This window comes from Oncorhynchus gorbuscha, linkage group LG13 (genome assembly GCF_021184085.1).
Source record: "Oncorhynchus gorbuscha isolate QuinsamMale2020 ecotype Even-year linkage group LG13, OgorEven_v1.0, whole genome shotgun sequence".
NCBI classification, from domain to species: Eukaryota; Metazoa; Chordata; class Actinopteri; order Salmoniformes; family Salmonidae; genus Oncorhynchus; species Oncorhynchus gorbuscha.
This window is the reverse complement of record NC_060185.1, coordinates 69,565,939-69,583,994: the sequence shown is the minus strand read 5'-3', so window position 1 is coordinate 69,583,994 and position 18,056 is coordinate 69,565,939. Positions and strand designations below refer to the sequence as shown.

Here is an 18,056-nt window from a genome sequence, read left to right as displayed (position 1 = left end):
AGAGGAATACCGATGTGAGAATGCTGTTCATCGACTACAGCTCAGCATTTAACACCATAGTACCCTCCAAACTCATCATCAAGCTCAAGACCCTGGGTCTCGACCTCGCCTTGTGCTACTGGGTACTGGACTTCCTGACGGGCCGCCCCCAGGTGGTGAGGGTAGGTAACAACATCTCCATCCCGCTGATCCTCAACACTGGGGCATCACAAGGGTGCGTTCCGAGCCCTCTCCTGCACTCCCTGTTCACCCACGACTGCATGGCCATGCACGCCTCCAACTCAATCATCGAGTTTTCAGACGACACTACAATGGTAGGCTTGATTACCAACAACGAGGAGACGGCCTACAGGGAGGAGGTGAGGGCCCTCGGAGTGTGGTGTCAGGAAAATAACCTCACACTCAACAAAACAAAGGAGAGGATTGTGGACTTCAGGAAACAGCAGAGGGAGCACCCCCCTATCCACATAGACGGGACAGTAGAGGGTAGTGAGTTAAGTTCCTCGGCGTACACATCACGGACAAACTGAATTGGTCCATTCACACAGACAGCGTGGTGAAGAAGGCGCAGCAGCGCCTCTTCAACCTCAGGAGGCTGAAGAAATTTGGTTTGTCACCATAAACACTCAAACCTTTACAGATGCACAATCGAGAGCATCCTGTCGGGCTGTATCACCTCCTGGTACAGCAGCTGCTCCGCCCACAACCGTAAGGCTCTCTAGAGGGTAGTGAGGTCTGCACAACGCATCACCGGGGGCAAACTACCTGCCCTCCAGGACACCTACATCACCCGATGTCACAGGTAGGCCATAAAGATCATCAAGGACATCAACCACCCGAGCCACTGCCTGTTCACCCTGCTATCATCCAGAAGGCGAGGTCAGTACAGGTGCATCAAAGCAGGGACAGAGACACTGAAAAACAGCTTCCATCTCAAGGCCATCAGACTGTTAAACAGCCACCACTAACATCAAGTGGCTGCTGCCATACATGTAAAAAAATGCATCCCTAGCCACTTAATGTTTACATACCCATCTCATGTATATACTGTACTCTATATACCACCTACTTCATCTTGCCTATGCAGTTCTGTACCATCACTCATTCATATATCTTTATGTACATATTCTTCATCCCATTACACTTGTGTGTGTGTGTGTATAACGTAGCTGTTGCGAAATTGTTAGGTTAGATTACTTGTTGGTTATTACTGCATTGTCGGAACTAGAAGCACAAGCATTTCGCTACACTCACATTAACATCTGCTAACTATGTGTATGTGACAAATTAAATTTGAGTTGAGAAGTTAATGGTATCCGGACCCATCTATGTGAAACTAGCCACAATAAGGATAAGCAACAATAGTGGACTTTGCGGTTAGCCTTCAAAATAAAAGGTATGGCAATTTTACTATTTGTGTTAATTTGCATCACTGTCAATTACATAGCTGTATTTTAAAAGCTAACCGCAAAGTCAGCTATTTTGGCTAGCTTCACAACACATAACCCAGTCAGGTTGAGCATCACTAGCCAGATGAAGCAAGCTGGCTGCTTATAACATTCGTGAGGTAGGAAAATGATGTGGATATATTGAAGCAACATGTGAAGACATCAGTCAGGAAGTTAAAGCTTGGTCGCAAATTGGTCTTCCAAATGGACAATGAACCCATGCATACTTCCAAAGTTGTGGCAAAATGGCTTAAGGACAACAAAGTCAAGGTATTGGAGTGGCAATCACAAAGCCCTGACCTCAATCCTATAGAAAACATTTGACCCAACTATTTAAAAGGCAATGCTACCAAATACTAATTGAGTGTATGTAAACTTCTGACCCACTGGGAATATGATTAAATAAATAATTCTGACATTTTACATTCTTAAAATAAAGTGGTGATCCTAACAGACCTAAGACAGAGAATATTTACCAGGACTTAATGTCAGGAATTGTGAAAAACTGAATTTAAATGTATTTGGCTAAAGTGTATGTAAACTTTTGACTTCAACTGTAGATAAAAAAAATGTAAAAAACATCTATGTCGCTTTAAGCAGATTCCTAGTCGACTTACCGCTGCATCATACCCTTTCCAAGTAAGTAGTAAGATATTTTAGCCTTAAAGCCTATCGGAAGTCAACTGTGAGTATCGCTGAACAATAACATTGCTGCCCCCCCCCCCACCATTCCCTTCCTAAGAAACAGGATGTTATGGATTCTCCTTTAGGGATGAATGAAGACATGAGTGGTATTTGAGTGGTATTCACTGAAGATAAGCAGCAGGGTGCACACAAGCCTTTGTTCCACACCCGATTCAGCTCTTCAAGCTAAGTTCTCTTAATTCACTGACCTTGGCTGGACTATGGGGTATAGCAACAGTACAAAGTTGCCACTATCTGTGGTCACTGTTCTTTCGCTTCCATCTATGATTTTGAGGCTTCTACCTTCACCCCTAACCGCCCTCCCACTCGTGTTGAGGAAGTAAACTAATCAATAAAACCTGTAAGAGGAAGAAAAAGCGGATGCTACTGCAACAACCAACCATTACCTCAACTGCACTGACGTCAATATCTCTAGGTCACCATGTCAGCAGATAAAAGCAGAGCGCCTTAGGCTCAATGATAAAGAATACATGTGCACTCAGACGCACATAGGCCTGATACAACACTGACACACCACGGGTCATATCATCCTGTCTGATTCTGCAGCAGTCAATGTGACTCACCCTAGCCAGGAGACATCAGAATACAGCGTAGCATTCATGCATTAGTTATTAACCCGAAATCTTGGTTACTTTTTGGGTGAAACAACCAATTAGCCTGACGTCCGTTTAATTATTTGATTTCCATTTTGCTCTCGTTTTTTTCTGTGTGATCAATGCAGTTTCTGTAGAGATCTCACATTTCAGGCTTGATCTGATTGATGTAGTAGTTTCCAACATGCAAATTCTCCACAATTAATTACCATGTTTTCTGCACTAAACTACAATCACCATAATCATTGGGTGCCCGCCTACTTGTCCAGTCTGTGCTGAGCACTAAGCTATAATAATAGGTGTGGACTAGAGATGAGAACGTGCAATCTAGAGGGCTGGAAAGCAGTTGCTTTGTGAGCGCTCTCTACCTGAAAAAACATGACCTACATTGCCTTCAGAAAGTACTCATACCGCTTGACTTATTCCAAATTTTTTTGGTTACAGCCTGAATTCAAAATTGATTAAATATATTTTTTCCTCACCGATCTACACACAATACCAAATAATGACAAAGTGAAAACGTGTTTTGACATTCTAGCAAATTTATGGAAAATGAAATACAGAAATCTAAATGACAGAAGTATTCAAAACCTTGAGTCAATACTTTGTAGAATCCCATTTGGAATCGATTACAGTTGTGAGTCTTTCTGGGTACGTCTCTAAGAGCTTTCCACAACTGGATTGTGCAACATTAGCCTTTTTTATTTACAAAATTCTGGTTATAGATCATTGCTAAACCATCATTTTCAGGTCTTTCCATAGATTTAAGTCAAAACTAACTTGGCCACTCAGGAACATTCACTGTCTTGCTAAGCAACTACAGTGTAGATTTGACATTGTGTTTTAGGTTATTGTCCTGCTGAAAAACGTGAACAACATCTCCCAGTGTTTGGTGGAAAGCAGACAACCAGGTTATCCTCTAGGGTTTTGCCAGCGCTTAGCGCCATTCCGTTTCTTCTTTATCCTAACAAACTCCCAAGTCCTTAACGATTACAAGCATACATGTAACATGAAGTCGCTACTACAGTGCCTTCGCACGAATAGGTATTCAGACACCTTCCCATTTCTCACATTTGTTACATTAGTCTTATTCTAAAATGGATTTTAATTCTCAAACTACACACAATACCCCATACTGAGAAAGTGAAAACAGGTTTAGAAATGTTTGCAAATGTATTAAAAATAAACACCTTATTTACATAAGCATTCATATCCTTTGCTAAGGTGCATCCGGTTTCCATTGATCATCTTTGAGATGTTTCTACACCTTGACTGGAGTCCACCTGTGGTATATTCAAATGATTGGACATGATTTGGAAAGGCACACACCTGTCTATATAAGGTCCCACAGTTGACAGTGCATGTCAGAGCAAAAGCAAAGCAATGAGGTTGAAGGAATAGTCCGTAGAGCTCCGAGACAGGATTGTGTCGAGGCACAGATCTGGGGAAGGGCACAAAAACATGTCTGTAGCATTAAAGGTCCCAAAGAACAGTGGTTTCCATCCCTACAATGAAGCATGGTGGTGGCAGCATCATGCTGTGGGGATGTTTTTTCAGGGACTGGGAGACAAGCCAGGATCCCGGGAATTATTAGACTAAGTCGGCGAGCATCTAGACCTCCATTGCCCTCTGATTTGTAACTGAACTGTAATATCCTGTTTCTCGTAGTCGTGGCTGAACATGGACATTATACACCTACCTGGCTTTTCCATGCATCGTTAAGATCAGACGGCAGCCTCGGGTAAGATGAGTGGTATGTCTCTTACCAACAGCTGGTGCAGAATCTCTAAATGTTAAAGAAGTCCCAAGTTCTTGCACACCTCAAAATACCTCAAACTGCAGATCAGACTATGTAACAAAAGTGTTCTATATTTTTCTGTATAGGGCCATTAGAAAACAAGAAAATGCACATCCAGAGGCAGCATTTCTCATGGCAAGTGATTTTAATGTAGAGAAACAAATCCGTTTGACCTCATTTTTACCAGCATGTCACCTGTGTAACTAGATGCCAAAAAAATATTTACTCTATGTCACCTTTACTCCACACACAGAAACCATACAAATCTGACCATAACATGATTCCTGTTCACAAGCAAAATAACTCAAAACAGGAAGTACACTCTCAATTACAGAAGTGATCCAATGAAGCACAGACTGGAATATGTTTACATGTTTCACATCAGTCACCAGCTTCATTAATAAGTGCATCGACGACATCGTCCCCACAGTGACTGTACGTACATATCCAAACCAGAAGCTATGGAGGCAACAGCCACACAGAGCTGCCGCTTTCAAGGAGTGGTATACTAATCCGGACGTGTAAGAGAAATCCCGCCATGACCTCATCAAACAGGCAGAGCTTCAATAAAGGAGTAAGATCAAATCGTACTGCGCCGACTGACGCTCGAAAGTGGTAAAATTTGCAAACTATCACAGAATACAAAAGGGATATCCAGCCTCAGGCTGCCCTACCAGACGAGCTAAATGCCTTCCATGCTCGCTTCGAGGCAAGCGACACTGAACCACGCATGAGAGCACCAGCAGTACCGGACACCTGATCGCGCTTTATGTAGCCAATGTGTGTGAATAAGACCTTTAACCTTTTCCCACGTGAGTTCCAACTATCTTTACCGGTCACCCCAGCGTGAGTTTTGTTATGCGCGTGATGTCAGAATGCACTCAATGTTCCAAAATGTGATTGTTACAGGACAGTTAACCCATGCTGCCCTCAAACCTGGGCATGCTGCCTGCAAATTATAGGCTGTTTCAACTTGTCAATATCAAATTACTTTTAACCAGTTTTATTTTCTACCAAAAGTTTGAATTGAGGTATGTTCTGCCTCATCATTCACATAGAAGTGACCAATTCCACTGATGCGGACCATTTACATTTGAGGCGTTACTGAACCGGACAAACCTCTATTCGACGAGAGCCCAAGAACAAACTTTTCCTCCCTGGCACATTTTCCGGTTGGCGCCTGCATTGCCTTCACTACTAACAACTTTGGACATGTGTGAGTTCCTATCAAAGTAAGTTCCTTATCACGTTACCATTATAGTTTCTGTATATAGTGTCGTCATTTCTACTGTAGCACACCGTATGCATGTATGGAGCATTATGTATTTACTGTTATATTCACATTTTCAAGTACTGGTGACAAGTTATATATTGCATAGATTCTAATGGACACGTGTAAAATACTTTTTTGAAGGTTGTATTGATTATGATGAGCTAATACTAAGCTAATTGTCAGCTATGTTTTTAGATATCATGAAATGCATTCTGGTTGTCACACCTGTTAGACCAAAGACGTAATAACAAAACGAGGTTAAGGGTTACACTTTCAGAAATGAATGATGGTAGATCACACACCCCATTCAACATGCATCCTGCAAACAGACCCGAATCATCTTGTAACCTTTCCATAATCGCTTGACACTAAAAAAAACACGCTGCGGCGCAAACAAATACCCATCGTCTGTTAACTTACTGTAATTGCTATAAGCTAATTAATATCATGGTTTCTGTCAGCCAAGAGTTAACTAAATATGACCGCTTGTATTAGGTCATGCTTTCCTCAGTTAGTGGTACATTTTGCAATGTAGCCTACATTTTCCCGGTTTGGATGAGAATGGTGTTATGCTGTCGCTACTTCTGTGAATGTCTGAACATTGCATACCAAATACAAGCTGCTCACATTCATGACATTACGTTTTAAAAACTGTTGGTGCAAAATGCTTGTGAAAAAAAAAAAGGATGGCCAGCTCAAACACTGACTGTTGCCTCAATCCTAAAAGGACATTCTAAATAAGTGTTCTAATCACACCGGTTTGAGCGTACAAGGCCAGGACCACTGCAAAATGATCAGACCCATGTGTTCATACATGTCAAAGGGTTAAAACAAGTAAACATTCCACAAGGCTGCAGTGCCAGACTGATTACCAGGACACGTACGCCAAGCATGCCATGACAGTCTGGTGGGTGTCTTCACTCTTCCTCAACATCAGCAAGACAAAGGAGCTGATTGTGGACTACAGGAAACGGAAGGACGAGCACACCCCATCCACATCGATGGGGCTGTAGTAGAGCAGGTTGAGAGCTTTAAAAACTCAGTCCACATCACTAAGGAATAAAAATGGTGCACACACACCTTCGAGAAGGCACGGCAACACGCTTCACCCTCAGGAGGCTGAAAAGACTTGGCATTGGCCCTCAGATCTTCAAAAAGTTCTCCAGCTGCACCATTGAGAGAATGTTGACTGGCTGCGTCAAAACTTGGTATGGCAACTACTTGACATCCGACCGCAGGGCGCTACAGAGGGTACAGCGTACGGTCCAGTACATCATTGGGCCAATCTCCCTGCCACCCAGGACCACTATACCAGGTGTCAGAGGATGGCCCTAAAAATGGTCAGACTCCAGCCACCCAAGTCATAGACTGTTCTCTCTGCTACTGCACGGCACCGATGCACCAATTCTGGAACCAACAGGACCCTCTACAGCTCCTACCACCAAGTGTAAGACTACTAAATAGTTAACCAAATAGCTACCCGGACTACCTGCATTGACCCTCTTTGCACTAACACTTGACTCGCCACATTCGCTGCTGCTACTGTTCATTATCTATCCTGTTGCTTGGTCATTTTACCCCTACCCTATCTATATGTACATATCTACCTCGTACCCCTTCACATCAACTCAGTACTGGTAACCCATGTTTAAAGCCAAGTTATCATTCATTGTGTATTTATTCTTTATGTTATTATTTTTCACATATTTCTCTGTGTTGGGCTCGTAAGTAACCATTTAACTGTTCGTCTACACCCGTTTACGAAGCATTGACAAATATAATTTGATTGCTTTAAAGACTATAACCTCTAGACAACTCATCTGGTCACACAAACATCGCCTGTAGAATATCAACAACCTCAGCTACTTCACAACAACTAAAACATGGTCTGTTAAGAGTACACAGACACACTCGGTGCTCTCCTGTTCCACCTGCACTGCGTCACAGTGAGAGTCTCAGGGAGTTCCCTTGTTGACTGTTATCAGACTGTGAAACACCTGCACCAGACTTGACTGATATACCCAAATTAATTCCAACATCACCTCACATGAACAAGCAACAAACAGTGACTTAACTGGCTTCCTTGGCTAGACATGAAATACAAATGCCAATAATTACAACCCAATTAGATCCTTGGGGTTGGATCCTTCTTATTCAAAGCACATGTCGACAGTTCATCCCGCCCAACCTTTTCCCTAAAAAAACAAGTCCACTCAGGAACCACCAGAACAGGTTAGCTGACAGGGGGAAAACACCTGTTGGGGGAATTCAACTTGAAGACCACCCGAACCACTACAACAGTTCTATGCAGCCATACACCTTGTATAAATAACTGGTAATGACAAAAACAACCAAAGGCAATAGCAAACACATCTAATTAAATATGGTCGAGGGAGAACTTGTTCTTAGTTCAGGCTTTGGTTTATCTTATAATCCTTCACATGGGGAGAAAATATGGGACAACTCAACCACCCATACCTGTGTCAGGTGTAGTCAATACTGTATGCTTGCTTGTCCCCTCGTTTGAAGTGGGGCTGTTGTCACCACACTTCAGACACTAAAACGACAAGAACATAGAAGTTACCGCAAAGGTTTAACAGTGAAAATTTTAACACTCCAGTCTTGCATAGTGACTAGTAAAATTAATGAGTTGTACAAACCAAACCAAAAAGGTATTTTTGATCAACCAGACATAGTAACACGAAAAACACTTCGCTAGCCATTATTGTTAGTCAGCAAGGACATTCACATGGAAATCGTGCCAAAATAAGTGTTTAGATTTTTTTTGTACCTACAAAATGTTATTTTGCTTAAATTGATAGGTTTAACAGCCAGTTGAATGAGGTCGATTGAGGCCAGGATTATGTCAAATTCAAACAAAAGATCAGTCGGTGCATGGGCATTCGGGGAACGATGGCGACCTGGATTTTCAGATGGGTTTTCTTCCAAACATATCTAGTTCACAGTAACTAGCTACGTTGAGCTAATAAAAACAATGGAATACCGTCAGCTAGCTAGTTATGAATTAACGTTACAAGGATGCAGCAAGTTTATTTCTAAAACTCGCGGGCTAGTTCGTTTAGTTGACCAGTTAGCTAACAAGAGGATTAGCTAACAAAGTTATCGTTAGCTGGCTAGCTTGTTTGACTAGCTAACCAGTTTACTAACCATCCATGGTGTGCCTAGATTAGCAGAAACTAGCTGGCAAGCTAACGTTAGTTGCTAACACACCGAGCAGTCTTGAGTTTGAATTTAAACGAACCTTTGCACGCTGGTTAAAATGTTTGGTAGCTAGCTAGATAATAGGTCCTCCGCCTTCACTTGTGGTAGACACTGGTCTCCTAGACAGACTTCAAGCTGGCTATCCGTGTAGAGCGGAATTTGGGCGTTTTAACCCCAATCACGGGCATTGGAAAAGTCGTGCTTATCTGTGCCCCAGTGACCACTCCTTGACGACACTGCGGTTTGCGAAGTAAAACACTGCCAAACGATCCATTCTATAGGCTTGTATATTTTATTTTACTTACATATCCGTCTCGAATTCTCGGCCTCTTCCTAACGTATTTATTTTATCCCCGTTTCTTTTTCTTCTTCTTTCCTGGTTTCTCGGTCAAACTCGGTCGGAGCAAAGCAACGGGACGAATACATAGGGGCTAGAGGGCGGGCATAACAGATTTTTTTTTATATATACCGTAAATACGGATAACAGTTGGCCGAACAAGATTCCGCCCAAGTAATGGTGTCACAGGTTGCAGAATGAACAGTCAGGAGCACAAAGCACACTATAAATCTCCACAAATATTCAACTGAATGGACATTAAACATTTGTATTTATTTATTTATATATATATATATATAGTGGGGTAAAAAAGTATTTAGTCAGCCACCAATTGTGCAAGTTCTCCCACTTAAAAAGATGAGAGAGGCCTGTAATTTTCATCATAGGTACACTTCAACTATGACAGACAACATGAGGGAATAAAAATCCAGAAAATCACATTGTAGGATTTTTAATTAATTTATTTGCAAATTATGATGGAAAATAAGTATTTGGTCAATAACAAAAGTTTATCTCAATACTTTGTTATATACCCTTTGTTGGCAATGACAGAGGTCACAAGCTTTTCACACACTGTTGCTGGTATTTTGGCCCATTCCTCCATGCAGATCTCCTCTGGAGCAGTGATGTTTTGGGGCTGTTGCTGGGCAACACAGACTTTCAACTCCTTCCAAAGATTTTCTATGGGGTTGAGATCTGGAGACTGGCTAGGTCACTCCAGGACCTTGAAATGCTTCTTACGAAGCCACTCCTTCGTTGCCCGGGCGGTGTGTTTGGGATCATTGTCATGCTGAAAGACCCAGCCACAGATCCCTTGCTGATGGAAGGAGGTTTTCACTCAAAATCTCACGATACATGGCCCCATTCATTCTTTCCTTTACACGGATCAGTCATCCTGGTCCCTTTGCAGAAAAACAGCCCAAAAGCATGATGTTTCCACCCCCATGTTTTACAGTAGGTATGGTGTTCTTTGGATGTAACTCAGCATTCTTTGTCCTCCAAACACGACGAGTTGAGTTACCACCAAAAAGTTATATTTTGGTTTCATCTGACCATATGACATTCTCCCAATCTTCTTCTGGATCATCCAAATGCTCTAGTAGTGTGTTACTCACCGGCTTTGTTACTTTGGTCCCAGCTCTCTGCAGGTCATTCACTAGGTCCCCCCGTGTGGTTCTGGGATTTTTGCTCACCATTCTTGTGATCATTTTGACCCCACGGGGTGAGATCTTGCGTGGAGCCCCAGATCGAGGGAGATTATCAGTGGTCTTGTATGTCTTCCATTTCCGAATAATTGCTCCGACAGTTGATTTCTTCAAACCAAGCTGCTTACCTATTGCAGATTCAGTCTTCCTAGCCTGGTGCAGGTCTACAATTGTGTTTCTGGTGTCCTTTGACAGCTCTTTGGTCTTAGCCATAGTGGAATTTGGAGTGTGACTGTTTGAGGTTGTGGACAGGTGTCTTTTATACTGATACAAGTTCAAACAGGTGCCATTAATACAGGTAACAAGTGGAGGACAGAGGAGCCTCTTAAAGAATAGGTTACAGGTCTGTGAGAGCCAGAAATCTTGCTTGTTTGTAGGTGACCAAATACTTATTTTCTACCATAATTTGCAAATAAATTCATTAAAAATCCTACAATGTGATTTTCTGGATTTTTTTTCTCTAATTTTGTCTGTCATAGTTGAAGTGTACCTATGATGAAAATTACAGGCCCCTCTCATCTTTTTAAATGGGAGAACTTGCACAATTGGTGGCTGACTAAATATTTTTTGCCCCACTGTATATATATATTTTTCAATTGGGATGGGTTCAAAACTTGATGTTGAAATTGTGAAATGTCCGAGACTCACCCCCCAACAATGTAAGGAATGTCCCAATTTCCTGAAGATTCCTGAAGAGACCCCCATGATGGTGAAGTCTCTAGGCTAAAAACCACAGTACAAAATTGCTAAAAGGAGGCAATGCTGCACTCTAGAGGTAAAACTACAAACAACTGTTTGCTGTTATATACAGTGACTACGGAAATAATTCAGCAGACAGCTTGATTTCCACATCTTGTTACTTACTCTAAAATTAAATGTTTAAAGATCCTCAGCAATCTACACACAAAACCCCATAATGACAAAGCAAAAACACGTTTTTGTAAATGTTTTAAAAATAAAACATTAAAACATACCTTATTTACATAAATGTTCAGACCCTTTGTTATGAGACTCAAAATTGAGCTCAGGTGCATCCTGTTTCCATTGACAATCCTTGAACTGTTTCTACAACTTGATTGGAGCCCACCTGTGGTATACTCAATTGATTGGACATGATTTGGAAAGGCACACAGCTGTCTATATAAAGTTCCACAGTTGACAGTGCATGTCAGAGCAAAAACCAAGCCATGTGATCGAAGGAATTGTCCATAGAGCTCTGGGACAGGATTGTGTCGAGGCACAGATCTGGGCAAGGGTACCAAAACATTTCTGCAGCATTGAAGATCTAAGAACACAGTGGCCTCCATAATTATTTAATGGAAGAAGTTTGGAACCACCAAGACTCTTCCTAGAGCTGGCCGCTTGGCCAAACTGAGCAATCGGGGAAGACGGGCCTTGGTCAGGGAGGTGCCCGAGAACCTGATGGTCACTCTGACAGAGCTCTAAAGTTCCTCTCTGGAGATGGGAGAACCTTCCAGAAGGACAAACATCTCTGCAGCAATCCACCAATCAGGGTTGTATGGTAAAGTGGTCAGACGGAAGCCACTCCTCAGTAAAAGGCACATGACAGCCCACTTGGAGTTTGCCAAAAGGCACCCAAAGGACTGTAAGACCATGAGAAACAAGATTCTCTGGTCTGATAAAACCAAGATTGGCCTGAATGCCAAGCGTCACGACAGGAGGAAAGCTGGCACTATCCCTACAGTAAAGCATGGTGGTGGCAACATCATGCTGTGGGGATGTTTTTCAGCTGCAGGGACTGGGAGACTAGTCAGGATTGAGGGGAAAGATGAACAGTGCAAAGTACAGAGACATCCTTGATGAAAGCCTACTCCAGAGCGCTCAGGACCTCAGACTGGGGTGAAGGTTCACCTTACAACAGATCAACGACCCTAAGCACACAGCCAAGACAACGCAGGAGTGGCTTCGGGACAAGTCTCAATGACCTTGAGTGACCTAGCCAGAGGCCGGACTTGAAACCAATCGAACATCTCTGAAGAGACCTGAAAATAGCTGTGCTGCGATGCTCCCCATCCAACCTGACAGAGCTTGAGAGGATCTGCAGAGAAAAATGTGAGAATCTCCCGAAATACAGGTGTGCCAAGCTTGTAGCGTCATATCCATGAAGGCTCAATGCTGTAATCGCTGCTAAAGTTGCTTTTTAACAAAGTACTGAGTATAGGGTCTGAATACTTAAATAACTGATATCAGTTTTTAATAAATTAGGACAATTTTCTAAAAACTTGTTTTTGCTTTATCACTATGGGGTATTGTGTGCAGATGCGGGGAAATCTAATGAATTTTAGAATAAGGCTGTAACATAACAATGTGGAAAAAGTCAAGGGGTCTGAATACTTTCCGAAGGCACTATATATAGGAGTATTGGCTTAGTAGTGCAGCCACTGAGTCAGAAAAAAAGCATTTGCTCATTCATTCCTTCATATCAAAACACACTGTTTATTTATTTCGGCCAGAGTAGGTTACTTACTAAAATCTACTCATACAGTAACTTTATGTAGTATGTGCATTAAATCAGAGACAGACAACAGAGTATAAATCAGGGAGATGGGAAGAATAAGAGCGACGGGACAGATGTGGGTTCCAGTCTGGGGCAGGAAGTGTGAGAGAATGTATTAATTGTTTTTGTTGATATACACTGAACAAAAATATAAACGCAATGTGTAAAGTGTTGGTCCTATGTTTCATGAGCTGAAATAAAAAGATCCCAGAAACTTTCCATATGCAAAAAAATCTTATTCTCAATGTTGTGCACAAATTTGCTTACATCCCTGTTAGTGAGCATTTATCCTTTGCCAAGATAATCCATCCATCTGACAGGTGTGGAATATTAACAAGCTGATTAAACAACATGATCTGGGGACAATAAGGCCAAACTAAAATGTGCAGTTTTGTCACACAACACAATGCTGACTGCAGGAATGTCCACCTTAGCTGTTCCAAGAGAATGTAATGTTAATGTCAAAGAACGTAATGTAAATTTCTCTACCATAAGCTGCCTCTAACGTCGTTTTAGAGAATTTGGCAGTACGTCCATCCGGCCTCACAACCGCAGACCACATTGTGAACCACGCCAGCCCAGGACTTCTGGCTTCTGCACCTGCGGCATGGTCTGAAACCAGCCACCCGGACAGCTGATGAAACTGTGGGTTTGCACAACTGAAGAATTTCTGCAAAATGTCAGAAACAGTCTCAGTGAAGTTCGTTGTCCTCACCAGGGTCTCAACCTGACTGCAATTCGGAGTCGTAACCGACTTCAGTGGGAAAATGCTCACCTTCGATGGCCACTGGCACGCTGGAGAAGTGTCCTCTTCATGGATGAATCACAGTTTGAACTGTACCAGGCAGATGACAGACAGCATGTATGGCTTGTGTGGGTGAGCAGTTTACTGATATCAATATTGTGAACAGAGTGCCCCATGGTGACGGTGGGGTTATGGTATGCGCAGACATAAGCTACGGACAACAAGCACAATTGCATTTTATCGATGGCAATTTGAATGTGCAGAGATACCGTGACGAGATCCTGGAGGCCCATTGTCGTGCAATTCATCTACCACCATCACTTCATGTTTCAGCATGATAATGCACGGCCCCATGTCACAAGGATCTGAACACAATTCCTGGAAGCTAAAAATGTCCCAGTTCTTCCATGGCCTGTATATTCACCAGACATGTCACCCATTGAGCATGTTTGGGATGCTCTGGATCAACATTGTCGACAGCATGTTCCAGTTCCCGCCAATATGCAGCAACTTCGCACAGCCATTGAAGAGGAGTGGGACAACATTCCACAAGCCACAATCAACAGCCTGATCAACTCTATGCAAAGGAGGATTTGCACTGTTTGAGGCAAATGGTGGTCACACCAGATACTGGCTAGTTTTCTGATCCACACCACACCCTACTTTTAAAAAAAAATCAGTGACCAACAGATGTATATCTGCATTCCCAGTCATGTGAAATCCATAGATTAGGGCATAATGGATTTATTTCACTTGACTGATTTCCTTATATGAACTATAACTCAGTAAAATCTTTGAAATTGTTGCATGTTGCGTTTATATTTTTGTTCACTGTATATGATTCTTTTTGTTCAAAACGTTGTTAATTTATGTAATACTTCATATACTTTGCTTTGGCCACAGTGGCAACAACCCATTTATGCCAATAAAGCATATATGGAATTGAATGAGAACAAGAATGAGAGAATGCTGAAGAAAAATAAAGAACCTAAAGCCCCACTGGCCACCGGTGAGTTTGGGTGTCAGAGTGTCAGCGTCCCTGCCTGCTCTGGGTGTGTGACCATGTGTCTGCGCAGGTTGCTGGGGTTGTTGAAAGAGGCTCCACAGTGGGAGCAGCTGTAGGGTTTCTCCCCAGAGTGGGTCCTCAGATGGATGGTCAGGCTGCCATTCTGGGTGAAACCCTTCCCACACAGGGAGCACATGTAAGGTTTCTCCCCTGTATGAATACGCATGTGGACCCTCAGTGTCGTCTTGTTGACAAACGAGTTCCCACAGAGGTTGCATACGACAGGCTTCTCTCCTGTGTGGACCGCTCGGTGGCGGATCAAGTCAAGCCGGCGAGAGAAGCGCTTCCCACAGTCGCTACAGAACAACGGTTTGGTACCATGGGGGACGTGGTGGCGCTGGAACTGGTTTACAAGACTAGGGCGCCTCACAGTCACACCCCCTGTTACCATGGCTGTTGTTGGGGTCGTTGGGGTGGTTTCTAGGGAAGCTACCTGTACGATTTTCAGACCCCGTCCTCCTGTATCCCCTCTCGGCAAACTCCCTCTGTCACTCTGCAAGCCCCTCATTTGGGGGTTGCCTTGCAGTGGTTCCCCAATAGAATGAGTGTTCAGCTGTATCTGATGGCTGATTGTGTGGTCTGGCAGCAGACCAGAGTGTGAGGGCAAACTCTGAGGTATTTCTGGGGCTCTGAAGAAAGGGTAGTTCTCAGTACTGGTCACGCTGCACAGCGCTCCTTCACCTCGACCATGACCGTGAGGGTCATTCATGCTGTATGGTCCCTCATCGTGACCTAGTCTCTGGGTGGCATGTTCCGGCTGTGGTGTCACCATGGTAACATTCTCACCACAAATATCGTCATGACCTACGGGAAACAAAACGATAATATCATCTGGTAGTTATCTGGCTGTCAATTGTCTATATACCATCCCATCATTTTCTTCCTTCTCTTCTTCGTCCTCTACACACCTGCATCTGGCCCACATCCTCCAAAGTCATCGTCAGGACCCTCCTCATCTTTTATCAAGATGACATCTGGACTCTCCAAATCTGCACACTGAACCATAAACACACACATTTACACAGACATGTAAACATTTCTAAAGTAGTAGTAGCCTGTGTCAGAAATGTGTGATGAGTTGTTAATATTGCCACTCACCTCTTTTTTGACTGTGGATGGTATCTCCTCTTCCCCTATTGTAATTGGGGCATCATCCCTGCTGTAAATGGATGTCTGGTGCTCAGGTGTCTTATCTATGAGGGAGAGCAAAGGTCAAAAACCATTCCCCTTCCAACATATTATGTTCAATTGACTGGAGTGTATTCATTAGTCGGATTCAGTTGCAAAACCTGTTGTCCTAGAGAAAACAGTTTACTTTAGGAAGCAAATGGAAGAAAACTTTTAAAAACGAGAAGGGTCCAAACTAAATTTGGCCAATATAAACGGTTGTTTATGTTGCAAAATGTTTTTCGTTTGGAGTAAACGGATTCCACCCAGAGATGATGAGGCGATGCAAGAGGGATAACTTGGCCCAAAATCTGTATTTTCCAGCAGGTGGCGATTTTTTCTCACCAAGCGAAGTCTTTGTATGGAGGTGAATGAAAGTGTCGAATTTGGTTAACAATTTTTTTTTCTTATTTGCTATGTGTGGCTTATTTGATCGAATATAAGTGTTGTAATGACTCGGTTGTTTAGAGTGTACGAATATAAGTAGGTCACGTGACATCCCGGCAACTTTGAGAAAAAACACTTTATATCAGAGTTGTGCCTGGTCGTCACTAGTTACCTCAGACAAAGTCCTAAACCCCGCCCATTTCTACAACCTATCTTCTTAAAATGTGATTTTAAACCAACCCCTAACCACGTGTATAACCTTAAATTAAGACCAAATAGCAAATGTTTGTTTTCGTGAATTTTTATGATGTAGCCTATTTTGATTTAGTGACTTTGTGCCGGTTGTTCACATGCGTATCTGCCCTCTCGTTGGCTAGAACGGTCCCACCTGACAGAGTCTCCTCCCGAATGCCTTCCATTTTTTAAGACGTTTTGTTAGACCGGCCACTCGAGTCTCTGGTTAATATAATGGATCATCTGTGATACACCCATGTCTCCCAGATAGCAGTGTGAGAGCCTCAACCAACCTGCGAGTTTCCCCCGAGGCCTGCATAAAGTTCTGCTGAAAGAAAAGCGACTGCCCCGCGGTGTACTCGCCCTTTGTAGTCGCAGAGTGAAAAGCTCGTTCTTCATCACCTTCATCCTCATTTTCAGAGCTTCGTTTTCTTTGTAGCTGCGAGAAATCTCCAACTGCAAATCAGCCGAGCTCTCGGAAAAGAGTTGACTTATCTCGTCAACGGCTGCTCTAGCAAGCACGTCCATTATCGAGGCAAGTTGTGTCTGTACAGACAGATGAGCCTGCATGTTTGTTGACATCGATAGCTGGCGAGATTAACGAAAGAGGGAGAAATTGGAAAAGATCAGACAAACTGTGACGCGTCTGTCTGTGTACACAAAACGACTTCCGGTGAATAACGCAGCTCACCGTAATTATACGAAGATGTCCGCTGACTTTTTTGGGAGTAGCAAATATGGTGTACTAAATCACCACAGGATCGTTGGAATGAAAGATCATTGATTAGTGACATTGGTGGGAAAAGTACTCAATTGTCATATTTGAGTAAAAGATAACTTAATAGAAAATGACTGAAGTGATAGTCATCCAGTAAAATACTACATGAGTTAAAGTCTAAAAGTATCTGGTTTTAAATGTACTGTGGTGGGAAAAGGTACGCAATCGTCATACTTGAGTAAAATTAAAAAGTAAATGCTATACAACAAATTCCTTGTATTAAGCAAACCAGACTGAACGGTGTTCTTGTTTTTATTTATTTTACAGACAGCCATGGGCACACTCCATCATCCCAACACATCATTTACAAACACAGCATTTGTGTTTAGTGAGTCCGCCAGATCAGAGGCATTTGGGATGAAAACGTATTATTTTGGCAGGTGTGATTTTAAACCAAACCCTAAACACACTGCTAACCTCATGCCTAACTTTAAATTGAGACCAATTTTTACGATATAGCCATTTTGACTTTTTGCCGTGACAACTGTACAGTCGTGGCCAAAAGTTTTGACAATGACACAAATATACATTTTCACAAAGTCTGCTGCCTCAGTGTCTTTAGATATTTTTTGTCAGATAT

At 42.6% G+C, this 18,056-nt stretch overlaps 2 protein-coding genes across 11 annotated transcripts in view; both read right to left on the bottom strand.

Moving 5' to 3' along the window:
- LOC123993433 (catenin delta-1-like) overlaps window positions 1-9,482 on the bottom strand; it is a 37,947-nt gene extending 28,465 nt beyond the window's left edge. For 7 of the 10 annotated variants that reach the window (XM_046295574.1, XM_046295579.1, XM_046295578.1 and 4 more), the window contains exons 1-2: window positions 9,345-9,482; window positions 8,296-8,374 (exon numbers count right to left, since the gene is read on the bottom strand). The gene's annotated coding sequence lies outside the window, so the exon portion shown is untranslated. Of the gene's footprint in view, window positions 1-8,295; window positions 8,375-9,079; window positions 9,257-9,344 lie in introns of those variants that run through there. The other 3 variants (XM_046295576.1, XM_046295583.1, XM_046295584.1) reach the window with 3 other exon arrangements.
- A 5,075-nt stretch (window positions 9,483-14,557) lies between these two features.
- LOC123994086 (zinc finger protein 252-like) lies at window positions 14,558-17,351 on the bottom strand. The gene is made up of 4 exons (XM_046296585.1): window positions 16,992-17,351; window positions 16,009-16,103; window positions 15,819-15,906; window positions 14,558-15,714 (listed from the first exon to the last, which is right to left on the bottom strand). The coding sequence occupies exons 1-4, from the start codon at window positions 17,278-17,280 to the stop codon at window positions 14,867-14,869; spliced, it is 1,320 nt and encodes a 439-aa protein (XP_046152541.1). The 5' UTR covers window positions 17,281-17,351; the 3' UTR covers window positions 14,558-14,866.
- Between the last annotated feature and the right edge of the window lie 705 nt (window positions 17,352-18,056).